This window comes from Babylonia areolata, chromosome 15 (genome assembly GCF_041734735.1).
Source record: "Babylonia areolata isolate BAREFJ2019XMU chromosome 15, ASM4173473v1, whole genome shotgun sequence".
NCBI lineage: Eukaryota > Metazoa > Mollusca > Gastropoda > Neogastropoda > Buccinidae > Babylonia > Babylonia areolata.
This window is the reverse complement of record NC_134890.1, coordinates 207,501-222,756: the sequence shown is the minus strand read 5'-3', so window position 1 is coordinate 222,756 and position 15,256 is coordinate 207,501. Positions and strand designations below refer to the sequence as shown.

Here is a 15,256-nt window from a genome sequence, read left to right as displayed (position 1 = left end):
CCAGTCATTTGCACCAGTCATTCGCACGCATGCGTAATTCTAAAACTGGAGAAACTGAAGACACGGGAGAGGCCGGGAAGGGAGGCTATTCAGATCCACCGCCTCACCCAGCAGACCAGAGGCGGCCTTGTCCACTCCATACAGCACGTCCTCGCTGTCAGTGGCGTCCCCTGTGAAGCGACAGAGGGCGCTGCTACACGAGGGACTGAAGCCAGAGGAGAGGGCGCCCTGCAGTGATGTCACTTCCTGTTGCTGTGTGGTGGCGATCTCGTAGGTGGCACTGATCATCCGCTGCCCCGTGTCGGTGCTTCGGCACTGCCTGCTGACCACGCTTTGTCCGTTAACACGCCAGACAGAAAGGCTGAGAGAACGAACGAACGAACGAACGAACGAACGATTTATTCAATACAAGGCCATGGCCCCATTTGAAGAGGTTAACTCTCTCCATACGAACGGCGAAAGAGACAACGTTAACAGCGTTTCACCCCAATTACCATCATCAAAATATTGCAAGTGGAAGGCTCTTATACTGAAGAGGTGAACGTTGACAAAGAATACCACAATTCTGACGACGGAAGCTAAAGGTTGGGTCATTCAGACACCCACTGGACATCCGAGGGGTCTGTGTAGAGGAGAAGAGAGGACTGGCCGTACTGAGTGAGTTAAACAAAAGTAATATAGTGTTATGAATATTGTTAACATACAAACAGCATACTGACACAAAAGTACTGCTTGAGTTCAGTTTAGTTCAGTAGCTCAAGGAGGCGTCTCTGCGTTCGGACAAATCCATATACGCTATACCACATCTGCCAAGCAGATGCCTGACCAGCAGTGCAACCCAACGCGCTTAGTCAGGCCTTGAGAGAAAAAAAAGGTGAATAAATAATAGATAAATAAATAAATAATAATTATAATTAAAAAAAAGGTAGTAGTAATAATAATAAAAATAAAATAATAATAATAATAAATAAATAAGACAACAATGATGATAAATAAGCAAATAAATGTACAACATGAGGATACACATTCACACATACACCCACACATGCATAACAGATATGCACCAAACATGCAGTTTCACAGATATGAAAGCATTGTGTGAACAAGTAAATAGACACCAAGAGAAAAACAACAACAAAACGAACAAGCAACAAAAAACAATCATCATTGCCTTACTCTCTGACGTCAAACAATTCTATTGAGTTCTCACACCTCTTCTGAGCTTTGTATATATAGAGAGATAAATTTATCATTATATTTTCATTTTCTGATGACAAGAGCGTTTGTAATGAAAACAGGTTCTGCCTATCATCATAAATGTGTGGTATAAATTTTGTTCTTAAATCATGAAGATAGTGACAGCATAATACAAAGTGGATTTCATCTTCAGTTTCTTCTTTACACAATGGATATATTTCATCTTTCTCGTAACTGTATCGGGAACTATGTACAGCAATTTCTGACATCCCCAATCTAAATTTTGTCAATGCATATTTCACGTCTATCCATATTCAATAAAAGAAAATTAGAGAGTTATTTTATTTTATTTATTTATTTATTCTTTTTTTTTCCTCAAGGCCTGACTAAGCGTGTTGGGTTACGCTGCTGGTCAGGCATTTGCTTGGCAGATGTGGTGTAGCGTATATGGATTTGTCTGAATGCAGTGACGCCTCCTTGAGCTACTGATACTGAGAGAGAGACAGTGTGTGTGTAGACGGGAGGGGGAGGGGCAGGGGGAGGGGGGTAGTTGGGGTTTGTGGCAGGGGAGAGGGCTAATTTGGGTTTTGTGTGTGTGTAGTAGTAGTAGTAGTAGTAGTAGTTCAACAATAATGAGGAGGAGAATGTGGAGGAGTAGAAGAGGGAGTAGTTGTAGTAGTAGAAGCATTTGTTATTGTTGTTGCTGTAGTTGAAGTGACTGTTATTAACAATAATGAGAATAAGGAGGAGGAGGAGAGGGAGTTAAAGAATGCGAAAGAGGACTGGAAGGAAGACAGGGGAACATGACAGAAGGAAGACAGGGGAACATGACAGAAGGAAGACAGGGGAACATGACAGAAGGAAGACAGGGGAACATGACAGAAGGAAGAGAAGGGAACATGACAGAAGGAAGGCAAGGGAACATGACAGAAGGAAGAGAAGGGAACATGACAGAAGGAAGACAGAGGAACATGACAGAAGGAAGACAGGGGAACATGACAGAAGGAAGACAGGCGAACATGACAGAAGGGAACATGACAGAAGGAAGAGAAGGGAACATGACAGAAGAAGGCAGGGGAACATGACAGAAGGAAGACATGGGAACATGACAGAAGGAAGAGAAGGGAACATGACAGAAGGGAACATGACAGAAGGAAGACAGGGGAACATGACAGAAAGACAGGGGAACATGACAGAAGGAAAAGAAGGGAACATGACAGAAGGAAGAGAAGGGAACATGACAGAAGGAAGGCAGGGAAACATGACAGAAGGGAACATGACAGAAGGGAACATGACAGAGGGAAGACAGGGGAACATGACAGAAGGAAGGCAAGGGAACATGACAGAAGGAAGAGAAGGGAACATGACAGAAGGAAGACATGGGAACATGACAGAAGGAAGAGAAGGGAACATGACAGAAGGAAGACAGGGGAACATGACAGAAGGAAGAGAAGGGAACATGACAGAAGGAAGACAGGGGAACATGACAGAAGGAAGAGAAGGGAACATGACAGAAGGAAGACAGGGGAACATGACAGAAGGAAGAGAAGGGAACATGACAGAAGGAAGACAAGGGAACATGACAGAAGGAAGACAGGGGAACATGACAGAAGGAAGACAGGGGAACATGACAGAAGGGAACATGACAGAAGGAAGACAGGGGAACATGACAGAAGGGAACATGACAGAAGGAAGAGAAGGGAACATGACAGAAGGAAGACATGGGAACATGACAGAAGGGAACATGGCAGAAGGAAGACAAGGGAACATGACAGAAGGAAGACAAGGGAACATGACAGAAGGAAGACAGGGGAACATGACAGAAGGAAGACAGGGGAACATGACAGAAGGAAGACAAGGGAACATGACAGGACTTCAATCAGACTTTCTCGTTGTCCTGCCCTATTCAGTTTATGTAGGACACAGTAAGTTGTGTCCGACTGTGACCATCAGAGAAGGCAACAGCATCCCACCTGTCTGGGCCAGAATTTGATCATAGTGGAGAGTGTCTTGCCCAAGTTACATCCCCACTCTCTCGGCCAAGAGGGTTTCAGGACAGTCGGCGCTGGGATGGCTCCCGAAGACCCAACTAGCCCCCAAGGCTGCAGCATTATTTATTTTACTTATTGAGACATCTTGCTGTAGCGCATATTCTAGAAGATCTATGCAGTCTTGCCTCCTAGTTTGAGAGTCATAGTCCCTCACAAAAGACTAAGCTGTAAATGACTTCCTACTGCAATGGAGAAACCATTGATCATACAGCTCTCAGTTTGCTGTTGGCCCAACTGTAAGCTGATGTCAATCTGTGATATAAAGGGAGTATATGTATTGTGACATTCAAAGCTGGGAGATGGGGAGAACACAGCTTACCTGCCAGGTTGGAGGGCTGTGAAGGCCACCACATCGACCTCCACGAACTGGATGCTCCGGTTGCGTAGTCTGTAGGAAATCTGGACACATTGATTTTCGTCATTGTTATTGATATCTACGGTATATACCAGTAGTGCTCATCTCTGGTCACAGACCAAGGTGTGATATCTATATACCAGGTAGTGCTCATCTCTGGTCACAGTGTGATATCTATATACCAGGTAGTGCTCATCTCTGGTCACAGACCAAGGTATGATATCTATATACCAGGTAGTGCTCATCTCTGGTCACAGACCAAGGTGTGATATCTATATACCAGGTAGTGTTCATCTCTGGTCACAGACCAAGGTGTGATATCTATATACCAGGTAGTGCTCATCTCTGGTCACAGACCAAGGTGTGATATCTATATACCAGGTAGTGCTCATCTCGAGCAAACACAGACCCAAACACACATACTTTCACTGACTGCTCAGTTACCTCTCTGTGTTTGTCTTTGTGTGTGTGTGTGTGTGTGTGTGTGTGCATGCATGTTTGCGTGTATGAAGCTTTGAGAGACTTGAGGCGGTGAGAGACGCATGCACAGACACACAAAGACGCCAGCAGGCAAACAGACTGAAACACACACACACCCTGCCTTCACCTCACACTGTGCTCCCCCCTCACCACCCCCACCCACTCATCCTCCTCCACACACACACACACACCCTGCCCTCTCCTCACACTGTGCTCCCCCCTCACCACCCCCACCCACACATCCTCCTCCACACACACACACACACATACCCTGCCCTCTCCTCACACACTGTGCTCCCCCCTCACCACCCCCACCCACTCATCCTCCTCCACACACACACACACACACCCTGCCCCCTCCTCACACTCTGTGCTCCCCCCTCACCACCCCCACCCACACATCCTCCTCCACACACACACACACACACGCACACCCTGCCCTCTCCTCACACTCTGTGCTCCCCCCTCACCACCCCCACCCACACATCCTCCTCCACACACACACACACACACCCTGCCCTCTCCTCACACTGTGCTCCCCCCTTACCACCCCCATCCACACATCCTCCTCCACACACACACACACACACACGCACACCCTGCCCTCTCCTCACACTGTGCTCCCCCCTCACCACCCCCACCCACTGATCCTCCTCCACACACACACACACACACACACACATGTGCATGAGCACGCACACAAACATACACACACACACACACACCAACACACACACACACACACACACACAGACTGACCACACTCTCAATCTTCTCAGCAAGTTTGATGGCAGCAGGACTGCGGATGTCCGCCAGATCGTCAGACCAGCCCTGTCCTTTGGAGGGGAGATCAGCAAACCTCATCTCTCCCCCGTACCTATACTTCACTGCACACAACGCAGGTCACAGCACAGTGCAATACAATGCAATACACTTCAATACAGTGCAATAAATACAGCATATCCTGCAGATCGTCAGACCTCCCCTGTCCTTTGGAGGGGAGATCAGCAAACCTCATCTCTCCCCCGTACCTATACTTCACTGCACACAACGCAGGTCACAGCACAGTGCAATACAATGCAATACACTTCAATACAGTGCAATAAATAACAACATATCCTGCAGATCGTCAGACCACCCCTTTCCTCTACAAAACAGAAAAGTACGAAACAGTATAGTACAGTACAATACATTACAATGCAATGCAATGCAATACAATACAATACAAGGCAATACAATACAGTACAGTTCATTACCGTACAGTACAATACAATGCAATATGTTACACTACAATATAGTACAATATAATTCAGTATAATACAATGCAATACATTGCAAGTTAGTACAATACCATATAGTACACTACAATTCAGTGTAATACAATAGAGTTCAAATACAATACAACAGAGTATAATACAGTATATTACAATACAATTGTATAAGAGTACAGTACAATACAATGCAAATACAATACTATACAGTACAATACAGTACAGTACAGTACAATATGATGCAACACAACACAAAACAAAATAATGCAATACCAAACAACACAACAAAACACAATACCAGACAACTCAACACAGTACAACACAACACAACACAACACAGTACAACACAACACAACACAACACAGTACAACACAACACAGGACAACACAACGCAACACAACTCAACACAGTACAACACAACACAACTCAACACAGTATAAAACAACGCAACACAACTCAACACAGGACAACACAACACAACTCAACACAGTATAAAACAACACAACACAACTCAATACAGGACAACACAACACAACACAGGACAACACAACACAACACAACACAACTCAACACAACACAACTCAACACAGTACAACACATCTTTATTTATCCAACTAGAAATTAATGGTGCCTCCACAAGTTTGTCACACAATTTCTCCACAATACCTCACACACACATCTCCACCACAAACACACATATCAAAAAAAGTATTTGAAGAAACAATCTCAGAATAAGGAGTACATCCAAACAAGAGACAAAGCCCTCATGACTCACTGGTGCTTCCTGCTTTATCCAGTAACTGAATCGTGAGGAGAAAAACAAAGAGATTAAGAATTCGGTAAAAAGTCTTCTATATAAAAAAAAAAAAAGTATATATATATATATGGTGGTTCGTCCGTCGGGATCGACGAGGACCATCTAGTCATCCTGGGGGTGGGTGGGTTGGGCTCTGTGGGTGCGCAGATGACTGGTCAGGCCAATCCGCGCCCGGAAGGTTCTGACGCAGTGTGGACAGGGGATGGTGGCGGCTGTCGCGGACTTGCTGGCACTGCTTTTCCTGGCCGGTCTGCATTGCTCTGCTGCAGCGATTCTGTTGGCCTCACAGGATTTGCTGCCTTTGTGGACAGCTGAACGCCACTTTGGTCTGTCCATTGCATTCAGCTCCCATGTGTCGTGGCTGATGTTGAAGGCCTTCAGAGAAGCTTTCAGAGTGTCTTTGAAGCGCTTCTTTTGGCCTCCATGGGAGCGCTTGCCATGTTGGAGTTCGCCGTATATATATGTATGTATGTATGTATGTATACAAAATAAGTTTGGGAGAAAAAGAGGAAAAAAAAAGGGCACGCAAGCAGGAGCAAACCCAGGTATGTTCAGTTCCGAAGCAAGCAGACTAATCCCCACTACTGTGGCACATCTGACGTCATTTTACAGAATTTAATACTTAACGCAATGGTGACATTCCCTTCTTCGTGCAATAAATAGATGTGATTGTATTGGACGTAACAGTGCCCTTTACATCATGTTTTTTTGTGTATTTATTATATCTCGATTATTCTTTTATTTTGGCGGTAAAGGAGATGTTGCCACTGCTTCACAGCACCTTAACGAAATAAAACTGTTAATGATACAGAAAGACTGCTTAATTCAGGACACTTACAACCTGTCATTGGTATGACTGTCAACATTTTTTTCCCTACTATGTTTAAGCCAAATTTGGTATTGCCAGACACAGTATTTCCAGAGAAAATGGCAATGTTAAAGTTTACCATGGACACACACACACACACACACACACCACACACAACCAAACACCGGGTTAAAACATACTCACTTTGTTTACACAAGTGAGTCCAAAATCACTATATATTTGGTGAAATCACAGGTTAAGTACTAAAAGTAACAACATAGCATTGTTGACTGCAGTAAAAGAGAACTGTTCTAAACTTACATGTACATCAAGATAAATCATTCTGCAATACCACACCCTGCCACAAACTGATCATTGCAAAAATGAAATTCTCATAGTGCATGCCTATTCAGAATATGATACTGAACTAGTACGTAAACATGAAACACGAGCCATGTCACCGCACACACACACACACATATACATACACACACACACAATCACACACACTTACACTAACACACACACACTCACTAACACACACACACTCACTAACACACACACACACACATATGTACACAGTGTCTGACCTTTGACCTGACACAGTTCCCCCCCATTTCCGGGCCGGCAGCGACAGTCAAAGGACCCTGCAGTGTTGACACACACCTCCAGGCTGCTGCAGTTGTCCGTCTTTGTCTGGCACTCATCCACTTCTGCAACAGTGCAACATCACCATGACGCTCTGCAACATGTCAACATCGCCATGACACTCTGCAACATGTCAACATCGCCATGACACTCTGCAACATTGCAACATCGCCATGACACTCTGCAACATGTCAACATCGCCATGACACTCTGCAACATGTCAACATCGCCATGACACTCAACAACAGTGCAACATCACCATGAAACTCTGCAACAGTGCAACATCACCATGACGCTCTGCAACATCGCCTTGACACTCTGCAACAGTGCAACATCACCATAACGCTCTGCAACAGTGCAACATCACCATGACGCTCTGCAACAGTGCAACATCACCATAACGCTCTGCAACAGTGCAACATCACCATGACACTCTGCAACAGTGCAACATCACCATGACGCTCTGCAACATGTCAACATCGCCATGACACTCTGCAACAGTGCAACATCACCATAACGCTCTGCAACAGTGCAACATCACCATGACGCTCTGCAACAGTGCAACATCACCATGACACTCTGCAACAGTGCAACATCACCATGACGCTCTGCAACAGTGCAACATCGCCATGACACTCTGCAACAGTGCAAAATCACCATAACGCTCTGCAACAGTGCAACATCGCCATGACACTCTGCAACAGTGCAAAATCACCATGACGCTCTGCAACATGTCAACATCGCCATGACGCTCTGCAACATGTCAACATCGCCATGACGCTCTGCAACATGTCAACATCGCCATGACACTCTTGGGACATCCCCATGACACTCTGCAACATCACCATGACACTCTGCAACACCACAACATCCCCATGACACTCTGCAACATCACCACAACATTTTGCAACATCGCCATGACACTGCATCATCACCATGACACTCTGGAACATGACAACACCCCCATGACACTCTGGAACATGACATCACCGTGACACTCTGGAACATGACAACACCCCCGTGGCACTCTGGAACAACATCAATGACAATATTAACACTAAACTCTCTAAGCAACAAAGTATTAAGATTGAAAACAACAAAGACAACATTAACACTAAAGTCTCCAAGCAACAAAGCATAAAGAATCACAACAACGACAATATTAACACTATACTCTGGACATGATCAAGATACAAATATTCATGATATCCATCAACATTATCTGTGATAGTTTTATTGTTGTAAGGCAACAAAATGAGAGAGAGAGAGAGAGAGAGAGAGAGAGAGAGAGAGAGAGAGAGAGAGAGAGAGAAGAAGAAAGAGAGAAGAAAGAGAGAAAGAAATAAGGAGAGGGAGGGAGGGAGAGAGAGAGAGAGAGAGAAGAAAGAGAGAAAGAAATAAGGACAGTGAGAGAGGGGGAGAGAGAGAGAGAGAGAGTGAGAGAGAGAGAAGAGAGAAAGAAATCAGGACAGTGAGGGAGAGAGAGCGAGCGAGAGACAGACAAGAAAGAGAGAAAGAAAGAGAGAAGAAAGAGAGAAAGAAATGAGTGAGAGAGAGAGAGAGAGAGAAGAAAGAGAGTGGGACACAGAGAGAGAGACAGAGAGTGAGAGAGAAAGTGGGAGAGAGAAAGAGGGAGAGATCTAAGACAAATGACAGACAGATAAAGACATGAACAAGTAGAGAGAGGGGTATGGTGGTGGGGGGTGGGGGGGGAGGGATGGGACAGTCCACCAGTTACCATGACAACGGCCGTCTGGTGCCAGAGTGTAGCCAGCATTGCAGGAACAGGTGTAGGAACCCACAGAGTTCTGACAGTTCTGTTCACAGGTGTCTGGGTGTAGGCATTCGTCCTTCTCTGCACAGGTACAGCAGTCATCTCTACCTCACACACAGGTACTGACTACAGGTATTCTCTGCACAGGTACAGCAGTCATCTCTACCTCACACACAGGTACTGACTACAGGTATTCTCTGCACAGGTACAGCAGTCATCTCTACCTCACACACAGGTACTGACTACAGGTATTCTCTGTACAGGTACAGCAGTCATCTCTACCTCACACACAGGTACTGACTACAGGTATTCTCTGTACAGGTACAGCAGTCATCTCTACCTCACACACAGGTACTGACTACAGGTATTCTCTGTACAGGTACAGCAGTCATCTCTACCTCACACAGGTACTGACTACAGGTATTCTCTGTACAGGTACAGCAGTCATCTCTACCTCACACACAGGTACTGACTACAGGTATTCTCTGTACAGGTACAGCAGTCATCTCTACCTCACACACAGGTACTGACTACAGGTATTCTCTGTACAGGTACAGCAGTCATCTCTACCTCACACACAGGTACTGACTACAGGTATTCTCTGTACAGGTACAGCAGTCATCTCTACCTCACACAGGTACTGACTACAGGTATTCTCTGTACAGGTACAGCAGTCATCTCTACCTCACACACAGGTACTGACTACAGGTATTCTCTGTACAGGTACAGCAGTCATCTCTACCTCACACACAGGTACTGACTACAGGTATTCTCTGTACAGGTACAGCAGTCATCTCTACCTCACACACAGGTACTGACTACAGGTATTCTCTGTACAGGTACAGCAGTCATCTCTACCTCACACACAGGTACTGACTACAGGTATTCTCTGTACAGGTACAGCAGTCATCTCTACCTCACACACAGGTGCTGACTACAGGTATTCTCTGTACAGGTACAGCAGTCATCTCTACCTCACACACAGGTACTGACTACAGGTATTCTCTGTACAGGTACAGCAGTCATCTCTACCTCACACACAGGTACTGACTACAGGTATTCTCTGCACAGGTACAGCAGTCATCTCTACCTCACACACAGGTACTGACTACAGGTATTCTCTGTACAGGTACAGCAGTCATCTCTACCTCACACACAGGTACTGACTACAGGTATTCTCTGTACAGGTACAGCAGTCATCTCTACCTCACACACAGGTACTGACTACAGGTATTCTCTGTACAGGTACAGCAGTCATCTCTACCTCACACACAGGTACTGACTACAGGTATTCTCTGTACAGGTACAGCAGTCATCTCTACCTCACACAGGTACTGACTACAGGTATTCTCTGTACAGGTACAGCAGTCATCTCTACCTCACACACAGGTACTGACTACAGGTATTCTCTGTACAGGTACAGCAGTCATCTCTACCTCACACAGGTACTGACTACAGGTATTCTCTGTACAGGTACAGCAGTCATCTCTACCTCACACACAGGTACTGACTACAGGTATTCTCTGTACAGGTACAGCAGTCATCTCTACCTCACACACAGGTGCTGACTACAGGTATTCTCTGTACAGGTACAGCAGTCATCTCTACCTCACACAGGTACTGACTACAGGTATTCTCTGTACAGGTACAGCAGTCATCTCTACCTCACACAGGTACTGACTACAGGTATTCTCTGCACAGGTACAGCAGTCATCTCTACCTCACACACAGGTACTGACTACAGGTATTCTCTGTACAGGTACAGCAGTCATCTCTACCTCACACACAGGTACTGACTACAGGTATTCTCTGTACAGGTACAGCAGTCATCTCTACCTACACACAGGTACTGACTACAGGTATTCTCTGTACAGGTACAGCAGTCATCTCTACCTCACACACAGGTACTGACTACAGGTATTCTCTGTACAGGTACAGCAGTCATCTCTACCTCACACAGGTACTGACTACAGGTATTCTCTGTACAGGTACAGCAGTCATCTCTACCTCACACAGGTACTGACTACAGGTATTCTCTGTACAGGTACAGCAGTCATCTCTACCTCACACACAGGTACTGACTACAGGTATTCTCTGTACAGGTACAGCAGTCATCTCTACCTCACACAGGTACTGACTACAGGTATTCTCTGTACAGGTACAGCAGTCATCTCTACCTCACACAGGTACTGACTACAGGTATTCTCTGTACAGGTACAGCAGTCATCTCTACCTCACACAGGTACTGACTACAGGTATTCTCTGTACAGGTACAGCAGTCATCTCTACCTCACACAGGTACTGACTACAGGTATTCTCTGTACAGGTACAGCAGTCATCTCTACCTCACACAGGTACTGACTACAGGTATTCTCTGTACAGGTACAGCAGTCATCTCTACCTCACACAGGTACTGACTACAGGTATTCTCTGTACAGGTACAGCAGTCATCTCTACCTCACACAGGTACTGACTACAGGTATTCTCTGTACAGGTACAGCAGTCATCCTCTACCTCACACAGGTACTGACTACAGGTATTCTCTGTACAGGTACAGCAGTCATCTCTACCTCACACACAGGTACTGACTACAGGTATTCTCTGTACAGGTACAGCAGTCACCTCTACCTCACACAGGTACTGACTACAGGTATTCTCTGTACAGGTACAGCAGTCATCTCTACCTCACACACAGGTACTGACTACAGGTATCTCTGTACAGGTACAGCAGTCATCTCTACCTCACACAGGTACTGACTACAGGTATTCTCTGTACAGGTACAGCAGTCATCTCTACCTCACACACAGGTACTGACTACAGGTATTCTCTGTACAGGTACAGCAGTCATCTCTACCTCACACACAGGTACTGACTACAGGTCTTCTCTGTACAGGTACAGCAGTCATCTCTACCTCACACACAGGTACTGACTACAGGTATTCTCTGCACAGGTACAGCAGTCATCTCTACCTCACACAGGTACTGACTACAGGTATTCTCTGTACAGGCACAGCAGTCATCTCTACCTCACACACAGGTACTGACTACAGGTATTCTCTGTACAGGTACAGCAGTCATCTCTACCTCACACACAGGTACTGACTACAGGTATTCTCTGTACAGGTACAGCAGTCATCTCTACCTCACACAGGTACTGACTACAGGTATTCTCTGTACAGGTACAGCAGTCATCTCTACCTCACACAGGTACTGACTACAGGTATTCTCTGCACAGGTACAGCAGTCATCTCTACCTCACACACAGGTACTGACTACAGGTATTCTCTGTACAGGTACAGCAGTCATCTCTACCTCACACACAGGTACTGACTACAGGTATTCTCTGTACAGGTACAGCAGTCATCTCTACCTCACACACAGGTACTGACTACAGGTATTCTCTGTACAGGTACAGCAGTCATCTCTACCTCACACACAGGTACTGACTACAGGTATTCTCTGCACAGGTACAGCAGTCATCTCTACCTCACACACAGGTACTGACTACAGGTATTCTCTGTACAGGTACAGCAGTCATCTCTACCTCACACAGGTACTGACTACAGGTATTCTCTGTACAGGTACAGCAGTCATCTCTACCTCACACAGGTACTGACTACAGGTATTCTCTGTACAGGTACAGCAGTCATCTCTACCTCACACAGGTACTGACTACAGTATTCTCTGTACAGGTACAGCAGTCATCTCTACATCACACAGGTACTGACTACAGGTATTCTCTGTACAGGTACAGCAGTCATCTCTACCTCACACAGGTACTGACTACAGGTATTCTCTGTACAGGTACAGCAGTCATCTCTACCTCACACAGGTACTGACTACAGGTATTCTCTGTACAGGTACAGCAGTCATCTCTACATCACACAGGTACTGACTACAGGTATTCTCTGTACAGGTACAGCAGTCATCTCTACCTCACACAGGTGCTGACTACAGGTATTCTCTGTACAGGTACAGCAGTCATCTCTACCTCACACAGGTACTGACTACAGGTATTCTCTGTACAGGTACAGCAGTCATCTCTACCTCACACAGGTACTGACTACAGGTATTCTCTGTACAGGTACAGCAGTCATCTCTACCTCACACAGGTACTGACTACAGGTATTCTCTGTACAGGTACAGCAGTCATCTCTACCTCACACACAGGTACTGACTACAGGTATTCTCTGTACAGGTACAGCAGTCATCTCTACCTCACACACAGGTACTGACTACAGGTATTCTCTGTACAGGTACAGCAGTCATCTCTACCTCACACACAGGTACTGACTACAGGTATTCTCTGTACAGGTACAGCAGTCATCTCTACCTCACACACAGGTACTGACTACAGGTATTCTCTGTACAGGTACAGCAGTCATCTCTACCTCACACACAGGTACTGACTACAGGTATTCTCTGTACAGGTACAGCAGTCATCTCTACCTCACACACAGGTACTGACTACAGGTATTCTCTGTACAGGTACAGCAGTCATCTCTACCTCACACAGGTACTGACTACAGGTATTCTCTGTACAGGTACAGCAGTCATCTCTACCTCACACACAGGTACTGACTACAGGTATTCTCTGTACAGGTACAGCAGTCATCTCTACCTCACACACAGGTACTGACTACAGGTATTCTCTGTACAGGTACAGCAGTCATCTCTACCTCACACAGGTACTGACTACAGGTATTCTCTGTACAGGTACAGCAGTCATCTCTACCTCACACACAGGTACTGACTACAGGTATTCTCTGCACAGGTACAGCAGTCATCTCTACCTCACACACAGGTACTGACTACAGGTATTCTCTGTACAGGTACAGCAGTCATCTCTACCTCACACACAGGTACTGACTACAGGTATTCTCTGTACAGGTACAGCAGTCATCTCTACCTCACACAGGTACTGACTACAGGTATTCTCTGTACAGGTACAGCAGTCATCTCTACCTCACACACAGGTACTGACTACAGGTATTCTCTGCACAGGTACAGCAGTCATCTCTACCTCACACACAGGTACTGACTACAGGTATTCTCTGTACAGGTACAGCAGTCATCTCTACCTCACACACAGGTACTGACTACAGGTATTCTCTGTACAGGTACAGCAGTCATCTCTACCTCACACACAGGTACTGACTACAGGTATTCTCTGTACAGGTACAGCAGTCATCTCTACCTCACACACAGGTACTGACTACAGGTATTCTCTGTACAGGTACAGCAGTCATCTCTACCTCACACAGGTACTGACTACAGGTATTCTCTGTACAGGTACAGCAGTCATCTCTACCTCACACACAGGTACTGACTACAGGTATTCTCTGTACAGGTACAGCAGTCATCTCTACCTCACACACAGGTGCTGACTACAGGTATTCTCTGTACAGGTACAGCAGTCATCTCTACCTCACACAGGTACTGACTACAGGTATTCTCTGTACAGGTACAGCAGTCATCTCTACCTCACACAGGTACTGACTACAGGTATTCTCTGTACAGGTACAGCAGTCATCTCTACCTCACACAGGTACTGACTACAGGTATTCTCTGTACAGGTACAGCAGTCATCTCTACCTCACACAGGTACTGACTACAGGTATTCTCTGTACAGGTACAGCAGTCACCTCTACCTCACACAGGTACTGACTACAGGTATTCTCTGTACAGGTACAGCAGTCATCTCTACCTCACACACAGGTACTGACTACAGGTATTCCTCTGTACAGGTACAGCAGTCATCTCTACCTCACACAGGTACTGACTACAGGTATTCTCTGTACAGGTACAGCAGTCACCTCTACCTCACACAGGTACTGACTACAGGTATTCTCTG

General features: G+C 45.8%; 1 protein-coding gene across 7 annotated transcripts in view; it reads right to left on the bottom strand.

The window, feature by feature from the left end:
* The window catches only part of LOC143290346 (mucin-like protein), a 90,171-nt gene that overhangs the window by 24,032 nt on the left and 50,883 nt on the right, over positions 1 to 15,256 (bottom strand). For 5 of the 7 annotated variants that reach the window (XR_013056366.1, XR_013056367.1, XM_076599700.1 and 2 more), the window contains 5 exons: positions 9,366 to 9,482; positions 7,570 to 7,692; positions 4,843 to 4,970; positions 3,568 to 3,647; positions 108 to 361 (listed from right to left, as the gene is read on the bottom strand). Coding sequence is in view for 5 of the 7 variants with exons in the window: in XM_076599700.1 (XP_076455815.1) it covers positions 108 to 361; positions 3,568 to 3,647; positions 4,843 to 4,970; positions 7,570 to 7,692; positions 9,366 to 9,482 (702 nt within the window). In the remaining 2 variants the exon portion in view is untranslated. The remainder of the gene's footprint in view (positions 1 to 107; positions 362 to 3,567; positions 3,648 to 4,842; positions 4,971 to 7,569; positions 7,693 to 9,365; positions 9,483 to 15,256) is intronic. The other 2 variants (XM_076599701.1, XM_076599702.1) reach the window with 2 other exon arrangements.